Here is a 22,256-nt window from a genome sequence, read left to right as displayed (position 1 = left end):
CAATATCACCACCACACAATATCACCACCACCACAATATCACCACCACCACCACACAATATACACAATACCACCACCACACAATATCACCACCACACAATATCACCACCACACAATATCACCACCACAATATCACCACCACACAATATCACCACCACCACACAATATCACCACCACCACCACACAATATCACCACCACCACACAATATCACCACCACCACACAATATCACCACCACCACACAATATCACCACCACACAATATCACCACCACCACACAATATCACCACCACACAATATCACCACCACCACACAATATCACCACCACCACACAATATCACAATATCACCACCACACAATATCACCACCACACACAATATCACCACCACACAATATCACCACCACCACACAATATCACCACCACCACACAATATCACCACCACCACACAATATCACCACCACACAATACACCACCATCACCACCACACAATATCACCACCACCACACAATATCACCACCACCACACAATATCACCACCACCACCACCACAATATCACCACCACCACACAATATCACCACCACCACACAATATCACCACCACCACACAATATCACCACCACCACCACACAATATCACCACCACCACACAATATCACCACCACCACCACCACCACACAATATCACCACCACCACAATATCACCACAATATCACCACCACCACACAATATCACCACCACCACACAATATCACCACCATACACCACCACCACACAATATCACCACCCACAATATCACCACCACACAATATCACCACCACACAATATCACCACCACCACCACACAATATCACCACCACCACAATATCATCACCACCACACAATATCACCACCACACAATATCACCACCACACAATATCACCACCACCACACAATATCACCACCACCACACAATATCACACACCACCACCACACAATATCACCACCACACAATCACCATCACCACCACACAATATCACCACCACCACAATATCACCACCACCACACAATATCACCACCACCACACAATATCACCACCACAATATCACCACCACACAATATCACCACCACACAATATCACCACCACCACACAATATCACCACCACCACACAATATCACCACCACCACCACACAATATCACCACCACACACAATATCACAATATCACCACCACACAATATCACCACCACCACACAATATCACCACCACACATTACATCACCACCACACAATATCACCACCACCACACAATATCACCACCACCACACAATATCACCACCACACAATATCACCACCACACAATATCACCACCACACATTATATCACCACCACACACATATCATCACCACCACACAATATCACCACCACCACACAATATCACCACACACCACAATATCACCACCACACAATATCACAATATCACCACCACACAATATCACCACCACACCACCACACACAATATCACCACCACACAATATCACCACCACACAATATCACCACCACCACACAATATCACCACCACCACACAATATCACCACCACCACACAATATCACAATATCACCACCACACACAATATCACCATATCACCACCACCACCACACAATATCACCACCACCACCACAAATATCACCACCACACAATATCACACAATATCACCACCACCACACATATATCACCACCACCACCACACAATATCACCACCACACAATATCACCACCACCACACAATATCACCACCACCACCACACAATATCACCACCACCACCACACAATATCACCACCACCACACAATATCACCACCACCACACAATATCACCACCACCACACAATATCACCACCACCACACAATATCACCACCACCACACAATATCACCACCACCACCACCACACAATATCACCACCACCACACAATATCACCACCACACAATATCACCACCACCACACAATCACCACCACCACCACACAATATCACCACCACACAATATCACCACCACCACACAATATCACCACCACCACACATATCACCACCACCACAATATCACCACCACAATATCACCACCACACAATATCACCACCACACAATATCACCACACACAATATCACCACCACACAATATCACCACCACCACCACCACACAATATCACAATATCACCACCACACAATATCACCACCACACAATATCACCACCACACAATATCACCACCACACAATATCACCACCACACAATATCACCACCACCACCACACAATATCACCACCACCACCACACAATATCACCACCACCACACAATATCACCACCACACAATATCACCACCACACAATATCACCACCACACAATATCACCACCACCACACAATATCACCATCACCACACAATATCACCACCACACATTATCACCACCACCACACAATATCACCACCACCACACAATATCACCACCACCACACAATATCACCACCACAATATCACCACCACACAATATCACCACCACACAATATCACCACCACACAATATCACCACCACACAATATCACCACCACCACACAATATCACCACCACACAATATCACCACCACCACCACACAATATCACCACCACCACACAATATCACCACCACCACACAATATCACCACCACCACACAATATCACCACCACACAATATCACCACCACCACCACCACACAATATCACCACCACACAATACCACCACCACACAATATCACCACCACCACACAATATCACCACCACCACACATATACCACCACAATATCACCACCACCACACAATATCACCACCACCACACAATATCACCACCACACAATATCACCACCACACAATATCACCACCACCACACAATATCACCACCACACACAATATCACCACCACAATATCACCACCACCACACAATATCACCACCACACAATATCACCACAATATCACCACCACCACACAATATCACCACCACCACCACACAATATCACCACCACCACACAATATCACCACCACACAATATCACCACCACCACACAATATCACCACCACCACACAATATCACCACCACACAATATCACCACCACCACACAATATCACCACCACCACCACACAATATCACCACCACAATATCACCACCACACAACACCACCACCACCACACAATATCACCACCACCACACAATATCACCACCACACAATATCACCATCACCACCACACACAATATACCACCACCACACAATATCACCACCACCACAATATCACCACCACCACACAATATCCACCACACAATATCACCACCACCACACAATATCACCACCACCACACAATATCACCACCACACAATATCACCACCACCACCACCACACAAATCACCACCACCACACAATATCACCACCACCACAATATCACCACCACCACCACACAATATCACCACCACCACCACACAATATCACCACCACACAATATCACCACCACACAATATCACCACCACACCACCACCACACAATATCACCACCACCACCACACATTATCACCACCACAAAATATCACCACCACACATATCACCACCACACAATATCACCACCACACAATATCACCACCACCACACAATACCACCACACATATCACCACCACACAATATCACCACCACCACACAATATCATCACCACCACACAATATCACCACCACCACACAATATCACCACCACCACACACAATATCACCACCACCACAATATCACCACCACCACACAATATCACCACCACCACACAATATCACCACACAATATCACCACCACACATATCACCATCACCACCACCACACAATATCACCACCACCACCACACAATATCACCACCACCACCACACAATATCACCACCACACAATATCACCACCACACAATATCACCACCACCACACAATATCACCACCACCACACAATATCACCACCACCACACAATATCACCACCACCACACAATATCACCACCACCACACAATATCACCACCACCACACAATATCACCACCACCACCACACAATATCACCACCACCACACAATATCACCACCCACCACCACACAATATCACCACCACACAATATCACCACCACACAATATCACCACCACCACCACACAATATCACCACCACCACACAATATCACCACCACCACCACACAATATCACCACCACCACACAATATCACCACCACCACACAATATCACCACCACCACACACAATATCACCACCACACAATATCACCACCACCACACAATATCACCACCACCACACAATATCACCACCACCACACAATATCACCACCACCACCACAATATCACCACCACCACACAATATCACCACCACCACACAATATCACCACCACCACACAATATCACCACCACCACACAATATCACCACCACACAATATCACCACCACCACACAATATCACCACCACCACACAATATCACCACCACACAATATCACCACCACCACCACACAATATCACCACCACCACCACACAATATCACCACCACCACACAATATCACCACCACACAATATCACCACCACCACAATACACCACCACACAATATCACCACCACCACCACACAATATCACCACCACACAATATCACCACCACCACACAATATCACCACCACCACACAATATCACCACCACCACCACACAATATCACCACCACCACCACACAATATCACCACCACCACCACACAATATCACCACCACCACACAATATCACCACCACCACACCACCACCACCACACAATATCACCACCACCACCACACATTATCACCACCACACAATATCACCACCACCACACAATACCACCACCACCACACAATATCACCACCACCACACAATATCACCACCACACAATATCACCACCACACAATATCACCACCACCACCACCACCACCACCACACAATATCACCACCACCACACAATATCACCACCACCACACAATATCACCACCACCACACAATATCACCACCACCACACAATATCACCACCACACAATATCACCACCACACAATATCACCACCACCACACAATATCACCACCACCACACAATATCACCACCACCACCACACAATATCACCACCACCACACAATATCACCACCACCACACAATATCATCACAATATCACCACCACACAATATCACCACCACCACACAATATCACCACCACCACCAATACAACCACCACACAACCACCACCACCATATCACCATCACCACCACCACACAATACACCACCACACCACCACCACACAATATCACCACCACACAATATCACCACCACCACACAATATCACCACCATCACAATATCACCACCACCACACAATATCACCACCACACAATATCACACCACCACACAATATCACCACCACCACACAATATCACCACCACCACACAATATCACCACCACACAATATCACCACCACCACACAATATCACCACCACCACCACACAATATCACCACCACACACAATACACCACCACCACACATATCACCACCACCACACAATATCACCACCACCACACAATATCACCACCACCACCACACAATATCACCACCACCACACAATATCACCACCACCACACAATATCACCACCACCACACAATATCACCACCACCACACAATATCACCACCACCACACAATATCACCACCACCACACAATATCACCACCACACAATATCACCACAATATCACCACCACACAATATCACCACCACCACACAATATCACCACCACCACACAATATCACCACCACCACACAATATCACCACCACACAATATCACCACCACCACCACACAATATCACCACCACCACACAATATCACCACCACCACCACACAATATCACCACCACCACACAATATCACAATATCACCACCACACAATATCACCACCACCACACAATATCACCACCACCACACCACCATATCAATATCACCACCACACAATATCACCACCACACCACCACAATATCACCACCACCACACACAATATCACCACCACCACCACACAATATCACCACCACCACACAATATCACCACCACACAATATCACCACCACACATCACCACCACCACCACCACCACAATATCACCACACAATATCACCACCACACAATATCACCACCACCACACAATATCACCACCACCACACAATATCACCACCACCACATAATATCACCACCATACAATATCACCACCACACAATATCATCACCACCACACAATATCACCACCACACAATATCACCACCACCACACAATATCACCACAACACCACCACCACCACACAATATCACCACCACCACACAATATCACCACCATACAATATCACCACCACCACCACACAATATCACCACCACACAATATCACCACCACCACACAATATCACCACCACACAATATCACCACCACACAATATCACCACCACCACACAATATCACCACCACCACACAATATCACCACCACCACACAATATCACCACCACCACACAATATCACCACCACCACACAATATCACCACAATATCACCACCACACACCACACAATATCACCACCACACAATATCACCACAATATCACCACCACACAATATCACCACCACCACCACACAATATCACCACCACACCACCACACAATATCACCACCACCACACAATATCACCACCACACAATATCACCACCACACAATATCACCACCACCACACAATATCACCACCACACAATATCACCACCACCACACATATCACCACCACACACCACCACCACACAATATCACCACCACCACACAATATCACCACCACACAATATCACCACCACAATATCACCACCCACCATATCACCACCACACAATATCACCACCACACAATATCACCACCACCACCACACAATATCACCACCACACAATATCACCACCACCACACAATATCACCACCACCACCACACAATATCACCACCACCACACAATATCACCACCACCACACAATATCACCACCACCACACAATATCACCACCACACACAATATCACCACCACCACACAATATCACCACCACCACACAATATCACCACCACCACCACACAATATCACCACCACCACACAATATCACCATCACCACACAATATCACCACCACAATATCACCACCACCACACAATATCACCACCACACAATATCACCACCACCACACAATATCACCACCACCACACAATATCACCACCACACAATAATATCACCACCACCACACATATCACCACCACCACACAATATCACCACCACAATATCACCACCACACAATATCACCACCACACAATATCACCACCACCACACAATATCACCACCACACAATATCACCACCACACAATATCACCACCACCACACAATATCACCACCACAATATCACCACCACACAATATCACCACCACACAATATCACCACCACACCACCACCACACAATATCACCACCACACAATATCACCACCACCACCACACACAATATCACCACCACCACCACACAATATCACCACCACCACACAATATCACCACCACCACACAATATCACCACCACCACACAATATCACCACCACCACACAATATCACCACCACACAATATCACCACCACCACCACCACACAATATCACCACCACCACAATATCACCACCACACAATATCACCACCACCACACAATATCACCACCACCACACAATATCACCACCACACAATATCACCACCACCACACAATACACAATATCACCACCACACACAATATCACCACCACACACAATATCACCACCACACAATATCACCACCACCACACAATATCACCACCACACAATATCACCACCACCACACAATATCACCACCACCACACAATATCACCACCACACAATATCACCACCACACAATATCACCACCACCACCACACAATATCACCACCACCACACAATATCACCACCACCACACAATATCACCACCACCACACAATATCACCACCACCACCACAATATCACCACCACCACACAATATCACCACCACCACCAATACACCACCACACAATATCACCACCACCACACAATATCACCACCACACAATATCACCACCACCACACAATATCACCACCCACACACAATATCACCACCACACAATCACCACCACAATATCACCACACAATATCACCACCACCACAATATCACCACCACACAATATCACCACCACCACCACAATATCACCACCACCACCACACAATATCACCACCACCACACAATATCACCACCACACAATATCACCACCACCACACAATATCACCACCACCAATATCACACCAACAATATCACCACCACCACCACAATATCACCACCACCACACAATATCACCACCACCACAATATCACCACCACACAATATCACATCACCACCACCACCACAATATCACCACCACCACACAATATCACCACCACCACACAATATCACCACCACCACAAAATATCACCACCACCACACATTATCAACACCACACAATATCACCACCACCACATAATATCACCACCACCACACAATATCACCACACACATTATCACCACCACACAATATCACCACCACACAATATCACCACCACACAATATCACCACCACCACCACCACACAATATCACCACCACCACACAATATCACCACCACACATTATCACCACCACACATTATCACCACCACACAATATCACCACCACACCACCACCACACAATATCACCACCACCACACAATATCACCACCACCAAAACACAATATCACCACCACCACACAATATCACCACCACCACCACACAAATACCACCACCACCACACAATATCACCACCACCACACAATATCACCACCACCACACAATATCACCACCACCACCACCACACAATATCACCACCACACAATATCACCACCACACATTATCACCACCACACAATCATCACCACCACCACACAATATCACCACCACCACACAATATCACCACCACACACAATATCACCACCACACAATATCACCACCACAATATCACCACCACACAATATCACCACCACCACACAATATCACCACCCACACAATATCACCACCACCACACAATATCACCACCACCACACAATATCACCACCACACAATATCACCACACCACACACATATCATCACCACCACAATATCACCACCACCACACAATATCACCACCACCACACAATATCACCACCACACAATATCACCACCACCACACAATATCACCACCACCACCCACACAATATCACCACCACACAATATCACCACCACACACAATATCACCACCACCACACAATATCACCACCACCACACAATATCACCACCACCACACAATATCACCACCACACAATATCACCACCACACAATATCACCACCACCACACAATATCACCACCACCACCACCACACAATATCACCACCACACAATATCACCACCACCACACAATATCACCACCACCACACAATATCACCACCACCACACAAATACCACCACCACACAATATCACCACCACCACACAATATCACCACCACCACACAATATCACCACCACACAATATCACCACCACCACACAATATCACCACCACACAATATCACCACCACCACCACCACACAATATCACCACCACCACCACCACCACACAAATCACCACCACCACACAATATCACCACCACACAATATCACCACCACCACACAATATCACCACCACACAATATCACCACCACACACAATATCACCACCACCACACAATATCACCACCACACAATATCACCACCACACAATATCACCACCACACAATATCACCACCACACAATATCACCACCACACAATATCACCACCACCACACAATATCACCACCACACAATATCACCACCACACAATATCACCACCACACACAATATCACCACCACCACACAATATCACCACCACCACACAATATCACCACCACCACACAATATCACCACCACCACACAATATCACCACACCACCACCACACATATCACCACCACCACACAATATCACCACCACCACCACACAATATCACCACCACCACACAATATCACCACCACCACACAATATCACCACCACCACACAATATCACCACCACCACACAATATCACCACAATATCACCACACAATATCACACCACCACCACACAATATCACCACCACCACCACAAATCACCATCATCATCACCACCACACAATATCACCACCACCACACAATATCACCACCACACAATATCACCACCACCACACAATATCACCACCACCACACAATATCACCACCACCACACAATATCACCACCACCACACAATATCACCACCACAATATCACCACCACCACCACACAATATCACCACCACACAATATCACCACCACCACACAATATCACCACCACACAATACACAATATCACCACCACCACACAATATCACAATATCACCACCACCACACAATATCACCACCACACAATATCACCACCACACAATATCACCACCACACAATATCACCACCACAATATCACCACCACACCACAATATCACCACCACCACAATATCACCACCCACCACCACACAATATCACCACCACCACCACACAATATCACCACCACCACACAATATCACCACCACCACACAATATCACCACCACCACACAATATCACCACCACCACACAATATCACCACCACACACAATATCACCACCACACAATATCACCACCACACTATATCACCACCACACAATATCACCACCACCACACAATATCACCACCACCACACAATATCACCACCACCACACAATATCACCACCACCACACAATATCACCACCACCACACAATATCACCACCACCACACAATATCACCACCACCACACAATATCACCACAATATCACCACCACACAATATCACCACCACCACAATATCACCACCACCACACAATATCACCACCACCACACAATATCACCACCACCACACAATATCACCACCACCACACAATATCACCACCACCACCACACAATATCACCACCACAATATCACCACCACACAATATCACCACCACCACCACACAATATCACCACCACCACAATATCACCACCACACAATATCACCACCACACAATATCACCACCACCACCACACAATATCACCACCACCACCACACAATATCACCACCACACAATATCACCACCACCACACAATATCACCACCACCACCACCACACAATATCACCACCACCACAATATCACCACCCACCACACAATATCACCACCACCACACAATATCACCACACAATATCACCACCACCACCACACAATATCACCACCACCACACAATATCACCACCACACAATATCACCACCACCACCACACAATATCACCACCACCACAATATCACCACCACCACACAATATCACCACACACACACAATATCACCACCACACAATATCACCACCACCACACAATATCACCACCACCACCACCACACCACCACCACCACACAATATCACCACCACCACCACCACAATATCACCACCACCACCACCAATATCACCACAATATCACCACCACACAATATCACCACCACACAATATCACCACCACCACCACACAATATCACCACCACACAATATATCACCACCACACAATATCACCACCACCACACAATATCACCATCACCACACAATATCACCACCACCACCACCACCACACAATATCACCACCACCACCACACAATATCACCACCACCACACAATATCACCACCATACAATATCACCACCACCACCACCACCACCACACAATATCACCACCACACAATATCACCACCACACAATATCACCACCACACAATATCACCACCACACAATATCACCACCACCACCACCACCACAATATCATCACCACCACACAATATCACCACCACACAATATCACCACCACACAATATCACCACCACACAATATCACCACCACACAATATCACCACCACCACACAATATCACCACCACACAATATCACCACCACCACACAATATCACCACCACACAATATCACCACCACACAATATCACCACCACCACACAATATCACCACCACCACAATATCACCACCACACAATATCACCACCACACAATATCACCACACAATATCACCACCACCACACAATATCACCACCACAATATCACACCACACAATATCACCACCACCACACAATATCACCACCACCACACAATATCACCACCACACAATATCACCACCACCACCAATATCCACCACACAATATCACCACCACCACACAATATCACCACCACCACACAATATCACCACCACAATATCACCACACAATATCACCACACAATATCACCACCACACAATATCACCACCACCACAATATCACCACCACACAATATCACCACCACACAATATCACCACCACCACCACACAATATCACCACCACCACAATATATCACCACCACCACACAATATCACCACCACCACACAATATCACCACCACCACAATATCACCACCACACAATATCACCACCACCACACAATATCACCACCACACAATATCACCACCACACAATATCACCACCACCACCACACAATATCACCACCACACAATATCACCACCACACAATATCACCACCACCACACAATATCACCACCACACAATATCACCACCACCACACAATATCACCACCACCACACAATATCACCACCACCACACAATATCACCACCACCACAATATCACCACCACCACACAATATCACCACCACCACACAATATCACCACCACACAATATCACCACCACCACACAATATCACCACCACCACACAATATCACCACCACCACACAATATCACCACCACAATACACCACCACACAATATCACCACCACCACACAATATCACCACCACCACACAATATCACCACCACCACACAATATCACCACACCACCAATACACAATATCACCACCACCACCACACAATATCACCACCACCACCACACAATATCACCACCCACCACCACCACACAAATATCACCACCACACAATATCACCACCACACAATATCACCACCACACAATATCACCACCACCACCACACAATATCACCACCACACAATATCACCACCACCACCACACAATATCACCACCACCACCACCACACAATATCACCACCACCACACAATATCACCACCACCACACAATATCACCACCACACAATATCACCACCACACAATATCACCACCACCACACAATATCACCACCACCACACAATATCACCACCACAATATCACCACCACCACCACACAATATCACCACCACCACACAATATCACCACCATACAATATCACCACCACCACCACCACACAATATCACCACCACACAATATCACCACCACACATTATCACCACCACACAATATCACCACCACCACCACACAATATCACCACCACACAATATCACCACCACCACACAATATCACCACCACCCACAATATCACCACCACCACACAATATCACCACCACCACACAATATCACCACCACCACACAATATCACCACCACCACATAATATCACCACCACCACACAATATCACCACCACCACCACACAATATCACCACCACACAATATCACCACCACCACCACACTATATCACCACCACACAATATCACCACCACCACACAATATCACCACCACCACACAATATACCACCACCACCACCACCACCACACAATATCACCACCACCACCACACAATACACATCACCACCACCACACAATATCACCACCACACAATATCACCACCACCACACAATATCACCACCACACAATATCACCACCACCACACAATATCACCACCACCACACAATATCACCACCACACAATATCACCACCACCACACAATATCACCACCACCACCACACAATATCACCACCACACAATATCACCACCACACAATATCACCACCACCACCACACAATATCACCACCACACAATATCACCACCACACAATATCACCACCACACAATATCACCACCACCACCACACAATATCACCACCACCACACAATATCACCACCACCACCACACAATATCACCACCACACAATATCACCACCACCACACAATATCACCACCATACAATATCACCACCACACAATATCACCACCACCACACAATATCACCACCACACAATATCACCACCACCACACAATATCACCACCACCACCACACAATATCACCACCACCACCACACAATATCACCACCACCACACAATATCACCACCACCACACAATATCACCACCACACAATATCACCACCACACAATATCACCACCACACAATATCACCACCACCACCACACAATATCACCACCACACAATATCACCACCACCACACAATATCACCACCACCACACAATATCACCACCACCACACAATATCACCACCACACAATATCACCACCACACAATATCACCACCACCACACAATATCACCACCACCACCACACAATATCACCACCACCACACAATATCACCACCACAATCACACCACCACCATACAATATCACCACCACCACACAATATCACCACCACCACCACAATATCACCACCACACAATATCACCACCACACATATCATCACCACCACACAATATCACCACCACACAATATCACCACCACCACCACACAATATCACCACCACCACACAATATCACCACCACCACCACACAATATCACCACCACCACCACACAATATCACCACCACCACACAATATCACCACACAATATCACCACCACACAATATCACCACCACCACACAATATCACCACCATACAATATCACCACCACACAATATCACCACCACACATATATCACCACCCACACAATATCACCACCACCACCACACAATATCACCACCACCACACAATATCACCACCACACAATATCACCACCACACAATATCACCACCACACAATATCACCACCACACAATATCACCACCACCACCACACAATATCACCACCACACAATATCACCACCACCACCACAATATCACCACCACCACCACACAATATCACCACCACCACACAATATCACCACCACCACAACACAATATCACCACCACACAATATCACCACCACCACACAATATCACCACCACACAATATCACCACCACACAATATCACCACCACCACACAATATCACCACCACACAATATCACCACCACCACAATATCACCACCACCACCACCACACAATATCACCACCACCACCACACAATATCACCACCCACACAATATCACCACCACCACACAATATCACCACCACACATATCACAATATCACCACCACACAATATCACCACCACCACACAATATCACAATATCACCACCACCACACAATATCACCACCACACAATATCACCACCACCACACAATATCACCACCACCACACAATATCACCACCACCACACAATATCACCACCACCACACAATATCACCACCACCACCACAATATCATCACCACCACACAATATCACCACCACACAATATCACCACCACCACACAATATCACCACCACACAATATCACCACCACACAATATCACCACCACCACACAATATCACCACCACACAATATCACCACCACACAATATCACACCACCATCACCACCACCACACAATATCACCACCACACAATATCACCAATATCACCACCACACAATATCACCACCACCACACAATATCACCACCACCACACAATACCACCACCACCACCACACAATATCACCACCACCACACAATATCACCACCACACCACCACACAATATCACCACCACACAATATCACCACCACCACACAATATCACCATCACCACACAATATCACCACCACCACACAATATCACCACCACCACACAATATCACCACCACCAACCACCACACAATATCACCACCCACAATATCACCACCACAATATCACCACCACACAATATCACCACCACACAATATCACCACCACACAATATCACCACACATTATCACCACCACAATATCACCACCACCACCACACAATATCACCACCACACAATATCACCACCACCACCACCACACAATATCACCACCACCACACAATATCACCACCACACATCACCACCACCACACAATATCACCACCACCACCACACAATATCACCACCACCACACAATATCACCACCACCACACAATATCACCACCACCACACAATATCACAATATCACCACCACCACAATATCACAATATCACCACCACACAATATCACCACCACCACACAATATCACCACCACCACACAATATCACCACCACCACACAATATCACCACCACCACACAATATCACCACCACCACACAATATCACCACCACATATGATCACTACCACGCAATATCAGTATGACAACTGAATATCACCATGACAACTAACAGGTAAAACATATTACTATCATTGTTTTTTAAATTATGTAATTTTGTTTTGTTGTGAGTGCTGCATAAAGCTTATAGATTATAATAACCTTACTTATAAATAGAAAATAATCCATTTACCTTCCACCAAGGTCAGGGTTAGGGTTGGGGTCAGGTTCAGGGTTAGGGTCAGGTTCAGGGTTGGGGTTAGGGTCAGGTTCAGGGTTGGGGTTAGGGTCAGGTTCAGATTCAGGGTTAGGGTCAGGGTTAGATTCAGGGTTAGGGTCAGGGTTAGGGTCAGGTTCGGGGTCAGGTTCAGGGTTAGGGTTATGGTTGGGGTTAGGGTCAGGTTAAGGATCAGGGTTAGGGTCAAGGTCAGGTTTACGGTCAGGGTTAGGGTCAGGGGTTAGGTTCAGGGTCAGGGTTAGGTTCAGGTGGGTTAGGGTTATGGGTTTAGGGTTAGGGTCAGGGTCAGGGTTAGGGTCAGGGTTAGGTTCAGGGTTAGGTTCAGGGATAGGTTCAGGGTTAGGGTCAGGGTTTAGGGTTAGGGTCAGGGTGAGGTTCAGGGTTAGCTTCAGGGTCAGGGTCAGGGTTAGGGTTGGGGTCGGTGTTGGGGTCAGGTTAGGTTCAGGGTCAGGATTAGGGTCAGGTTAGGGGTCAGGTTCATGGTTAGGGTTATGGGGTTGGGTCAGGGTTATGGGGTTAGGGTTATGGGGTTAGGGTCATGGGGTTAAGGTCAGGGTTATGGGGTTAGGATTAGGTTCAGGGTTATGGTCAGGGTTATGGTCAGGGTTAGGTGGGTTAGGGTTATGGGGTTAGGGTTAGGATTACGGGGTTAGGGTTAGGTTCATGGTTATGGTCAGGGTTAGGTTCAGGGTTAGGGTCAGGGTTATGGGGTTAGGGTTATGGGGTTAAGGTAGGGTTATGGGGTTAGGGTTTGGGTTATGGGGTTAGGGTTTGGGTTAGTGTTAGGGTGAGGGTTATGGGGTTAGGGTCAGGGTTGGGGTCAGGGTTAGGTTCAGGGTTAGGGTCAGGGTTAGGGTCAGTGTTGGGGTCAGGGTTAGGTTCAGGGTTAGGGTCAGTGTTGGGGTCAGGGTTAGGTTCAGGGTCAGGGTTAGGGTCAGGTTAGGGGTCAGGTTCATGGTTAGGGTTATGGTTATGGGGTTAGGGTCAGGGTTATGGGGTTAGGGTCATGGGGTTAGGGTTATGGGGTTAGGGTCATGGGGTTAGGGTCATGGGGTTAGGGTCATGTGTTGTGGTCAGGGTTAGGGTTGGGGTCAGGGTTAGGTTCAGGGTTAGGGTTATGGTGTTCGGGTTAGGGTCAGGGTCAAGGTTGGGTCAGGGTTAGGGTCAGGGACAGGTTCAGGGTTAGGGTCAGGGTTAAGGTCAGGTTTAGGGTCAGGTTTAGGGTCAGGGGTTAGGGTCAGGGTTAGGTTCAGGGTCAGGGTTAGGGTCAGGGTAAGGTTCAGGGTTAGGGTCAGGGTTAGGTTCAGGGTCAGGTGGGTTAGGGTTATGGGGTTAGGGTTAGGGTCAGGGTTAGGGTCAGGGTTAGGTTCAGGTTCATGGTTAGGGTTATGGTTATGGGGTTAGGGTCAGGGTTATGGGGTTAGGGTTATGGGGTTAGGGTCATGGGGTTAGGGTTATAGGGTTAGGGTTAGGGTCATGGGGTTAGGGTCATGGGGTTAGGGTCAGGGTTGTGGTCAGGGTTAGGGTCAGGGTTAGGTTCAGGGTCAGGTGGGTTAGGGTTATGGGGTTAGGGTTAGGGTCAGGGTTAGGTTCAGGGATAGGTTCAGGGTTAGGGTCAGGGTTTAGGGTTAGGGTCAGGGTGAGGTTCAGGGTTAGCTTCAGGGTCAGCTTCAGGGTCCAGGGTCAGGGTTAGGGTTGGGGTCGGTGTTGGGGTCAGGTTAGGTTCAGGGTCAGGATTAGGGTCAGGTTAGGGGTCAGGTTCATGGTTAGGGTTATGGGGTTAGGGTCAGGGTTATGAGGTTAGGGTTATGGGGTTAGGGTCATGGGGTTAGGGTCAGGGTTATGGGGTTAGGTTCAGGGTTAGGTTCAGGGTTATGGTCAGGGTTATGGGGTTAGGGTCAGGGTTATGGAGTTAGGGTCATGGGGTTAGGTTCAGGGTTATGGTCAGGGTTAGGTTCAGGGTTATGGTCAGGGTTAGGGTCAGGGTTATGGTCAGGGTTATGGTCAGGGTTATGGTCAGGGTTATGGTCAGGGTTATGGTCAGGGTTATGGTCAGGGTTATGGGGTTAGGGTTATGGGGTTAGGGTTAGGTTCAGGGTTATGGTCAGGGTTATGGTCAGGGTTAGGTTCAGGGTTATGGTCAGGGTTATGGTCAGGGTTAGGGTCAGGGTTATGGGGTTAGGGTTATGGGGTTAGGGTTATGGGGTTAGGGTAGGTTATGGGGTTAGGGTTATGGGGTTAGGGTAGGGTTATGGGGTTAGGGTTATGGGGTTAGGGTTTGGGTTATGGGGTTAGGGTTTGGGTTAGTGTTAGGGTCAGGTTCAGGGTCAGGCTTAGGGTCAGTGTTGGGGTCAGGGTTAGGTTCAGGGTCAGGGTCAGGTTAGGGGTCAGGTTCATGGTTAGGGTTATGGGGTTAGGGTCAGGGTTATGGGGTTAGGGTTATGGGGTTAGGGTCATGGGGTTAGGGTCATGGGGTTAGGGTCATGGGGTTAGGGTCATGGGGTTAGGGTCAGGGTTGTGGTCAGGGTTAGGGTTGGGGTCAGGTTCAGGGTTAGGGTTATGGTGTTAGGGTTAGGGTTATGGGTTAGGGTTCAGGGTTAGGTTCAGGATTAGGGTCAGGGTTAGGGTCAGGTTCAGGGTTAGGTTCAGGGTTAGGATCACGGTTAGGTGGGTTAGGGTTATGGGGTTAGGGTTATGGGGTTAGGGTTAGGATTATGGGGTTAGGGTTAGGGTTATGGGGTTAGGGTTAGGTTCAGGTTCAGGGTCAGGTGGGTTAGGGTCAGGGTTATGGGGTTAGGGTTATGGGGTTAGGGTTAGGATTATGGGGTTAGGTTCAGGGTTATGGTCAGGGTTAGGTTCAGGTTCAGGGTCAGGTGGGTTAGGGTCAGGGTTATGGGGTTAGGGTTATGGGTTTAGGGTTATAGGGTTTGGGTTAGTGTTTGGGTGAGGGTTATGGGGTTAGGGTTATGGGTTTAGGGTTATGAGGTTAGGGTTTGGGTTAGGGTTTGGGTTAGTGTTAGGGTGAGGGTTAGGGTCAGGGTTTGGGTCAGGTTTATGGGGTTAGGGTTTGGGTTAGTGTTAGGGTTATGGGGTTAGGGTTAGGGTCAGGGTTAGGGTCAGGTTTATGGGGTTAGGGTTTGGGTTAGTGTTAGGGTTATGGGGTTGGGGTCAGGGTTAGGGTCCGGGTTTTTATTTTTATTTTTTATTTCACCTTTATTTAACCAGGTAGGCAAGTTGAGAACAAGTTCTCATTTACAATTGCGACCTGGCCAAGATAAAGCAAAGCAGTTCGACAGATACAACGACACAGAGTTACACATGGAGTAAAACAAACATACAGTCAATAATACAGTATAAACAAGTCTATATACAATGTGAGCAAATCAGGTGAGAAGGGAGGTAAAGGCAAAAAGGCCATGGTGGCAAAGTAAATACAATATAGCAAGTAAAACACTGGAATGGTAGTTTTGCAATGGAAGAATGTGCAAAGTAGAAATAAAAATAATGGGGTGCAAAGGAGCAAAATAAATAAATAAATTAAATACAGTTGGGAAAGAGGTAGTTGTTTGGGCTATGTACAGGTGCAGTAATCTGTAAGATGCTCTGACAGTTGGTGCTTAAAGCTAGTGAGGGAGATAAGTGTTTCCAGTTTCAGAGATTTTTGTAGTTCGTTCCAGTCATTGGCAGCAGAGAACTGGACGGAGAGGTTTTGGGGGTGACTAGAGAGATATACCTGCTGGAGCGTGTGCTACAGGTGGGAGATGCTATGGTGACCAGCGAGCTGAGACAAGGGGGGACATTACCTAGCAGGGTCTTGTAGATGACATGGAGCCAGTGGGTTTGGCGACGAGTATGAAGCGAGGGCCAGCCAATGAGAGTGTACAGGTCGCAATGGTGGGTAGTATATGGGGCTTTGGTGACAAAACGGATTGCACTGTGATAGACTGCATCCAATTTGTTGAGTAGGGTATTGGAGGCTATTTTGTAAATGACATCGCCAAAGTCGAGGATTGGTAGGATGGTCAGTTTTACAAGGTTATGTTTGGCAGCATGAGTGAAGGATGCTTTGTTGCGAAATAGGAAGCCAATTCTAGATTTAACTTTGGATTGGAGATGTTTGATATGGGTCTGGAAGGAGAGTTTACAGTCTAACCAGACACCTAAGTATTTGTAGTTGTCCACGTATTCTAAGTCAGAGCCGTCCAGAGTAGTGATGTTGGACAGGCGGGTAGGTGCAGGTAGCGATCGGTTGAAGAGCATGCATTTAGTTTTACTTGTATTTAAGAGCAATTGGAGGCCAGGGAAGGAGAGTTGTATGGCATTGAAGCTTGCCTGGAGGGTTGTTAACACAGTGTCCAAAGAAGGGCCGGAAGTATACAGAATGGTGTCGTCTGCGTAGAGGTGGATCAGGGACTCACCAGCAGCAAGAGCAACCTCATTGATGTATACAGAGAAGAGAGTTAGGGTTATGGGGTTAGGGTTAGGTTCATGGCTAGGTTCAGGGTCAGGGTCAGGGTTAGGTTCATGGCTAGGTTCAGGGTCAGGTTTAGGGTCACCTACCTCCAAGGTCCACCATGGCCTTAAAGCAGGAGAGGTTGAAGGCTGTGACGATGTCGTGTCCATCCAGGATCCATGTTGAGTTCATCAGACCCATAAACTTCAGCATCTCCTCCTCTGACCTGAAACAGTAGACAGCTGCCTTCACAAAACCCCACAAGGTACTGATGGACTGCAAGAATATCCTCTTTACCAGGGGTTTGAGCTGCTCCCCTCAGGGTGACATTACAGGGTACCAGGGGACAAAAGATATAGGCCAAACAATCATTTGTCCCAATAGCAGTAAGGCTCCTGAATGTTTAAACTACCAGGAGAACCACTGTTCTGACCTACAGCTAACGTTGTAGTTAAACTACCAGGAGGACCACTGTTCTGACCTACAGCTAACGTTGTAGTTAAACTACCAGGAGGACCACTGTTCTGACCTACAGCTAACGTTGTAGTTAAACTACCAGGAGGACCACTGTTCTGACCTACAGCTAACGTTGTAGTTAAACTACCAGGAGAACCACTGTTCTGACCTACAGCTAACGTTGTAGTTAAACTACCAGGAGGAACAGTGTTCTGGACGACAGCTAACGTTGTAGTTAAACTACCAGGAGGACCAGTGTTCTGACCTACAGCTAACGTTGTAGTTAAACTACCAGGAGGACCAGTGTTCTGACCTACAGCTAACGTTGTAGTTAAACTACCAGGAGGACCACTGTTCTGGACGACAGCTAACGTTGTAGTTAAACTACCAGGAGGACCACTGTTCTGACCTACAGCTAACGTTGTAGTTAAACTACCAGGAGAACCACTGTTCTGACCTACAGCTAACGTTGTAGTTAAACTACCAGGAGGAACAGTGTTCTGACCTACAGCTAACGTTGTAGTTAAACTACCAGGAGGACCACTGTTCTGACCTACAGCTAACGTTGTAGTTAAACTACCAGGAGAACCACTGTTCTGACCTACAGCTAACGTTGTAGTTAAACTACCAGGAGGAACAGTGTTCTGACCTACAGCTAACGTTGTAGTTAAA

At 47.1% G+C, this 22,256-nt stretch overlaps 1 protein-coding gene across 1 annotated transcript in view; it reads right to left on the bottom strand.

Annotated features, from left to right (window-relative positions):
• Positions 1-22,256, bottom strand: part of asmt2 (acetylserotonin O-methyltransferase 2) — a 98,828-nt gene that overhangs the window by 33,567 nt on the left and 43,005 nt on the right. Inside the window, exon 6 of the mRNA XM_046364674.1 lies at positions 21,236-21,354. Coding sequence (XP_046220630.1) covers positions 21,236-21,354 — 119 coding nt within the window. The remainder of the gene's footprint in view (positions 1-21,235; positions 21,355-22,256) is intronic.

This window comes from Oncorhynchus gorbuscha, linkage group LG10 (assembly GCF_021184085.1).
Source record: "Oncorhynchus gorbuscha isolate QuinsamMale2020 ecotype Even-year linkage group LG10, OgorEven_v1.0, whole genome shotgun sequence".
Lineage (NCBI taxonomy): Eukaryota > Metazoa > Chordata > Actinopteri > Salmoniformes > Salmonidae > Oncorhynchus > Oncorhynchus gorbuscha.
The sequence above is the reverse complement of the archived record's forward strand: the minus strand, read 5'-3'. Positions and strand labels throughout refer to the sequence as shown.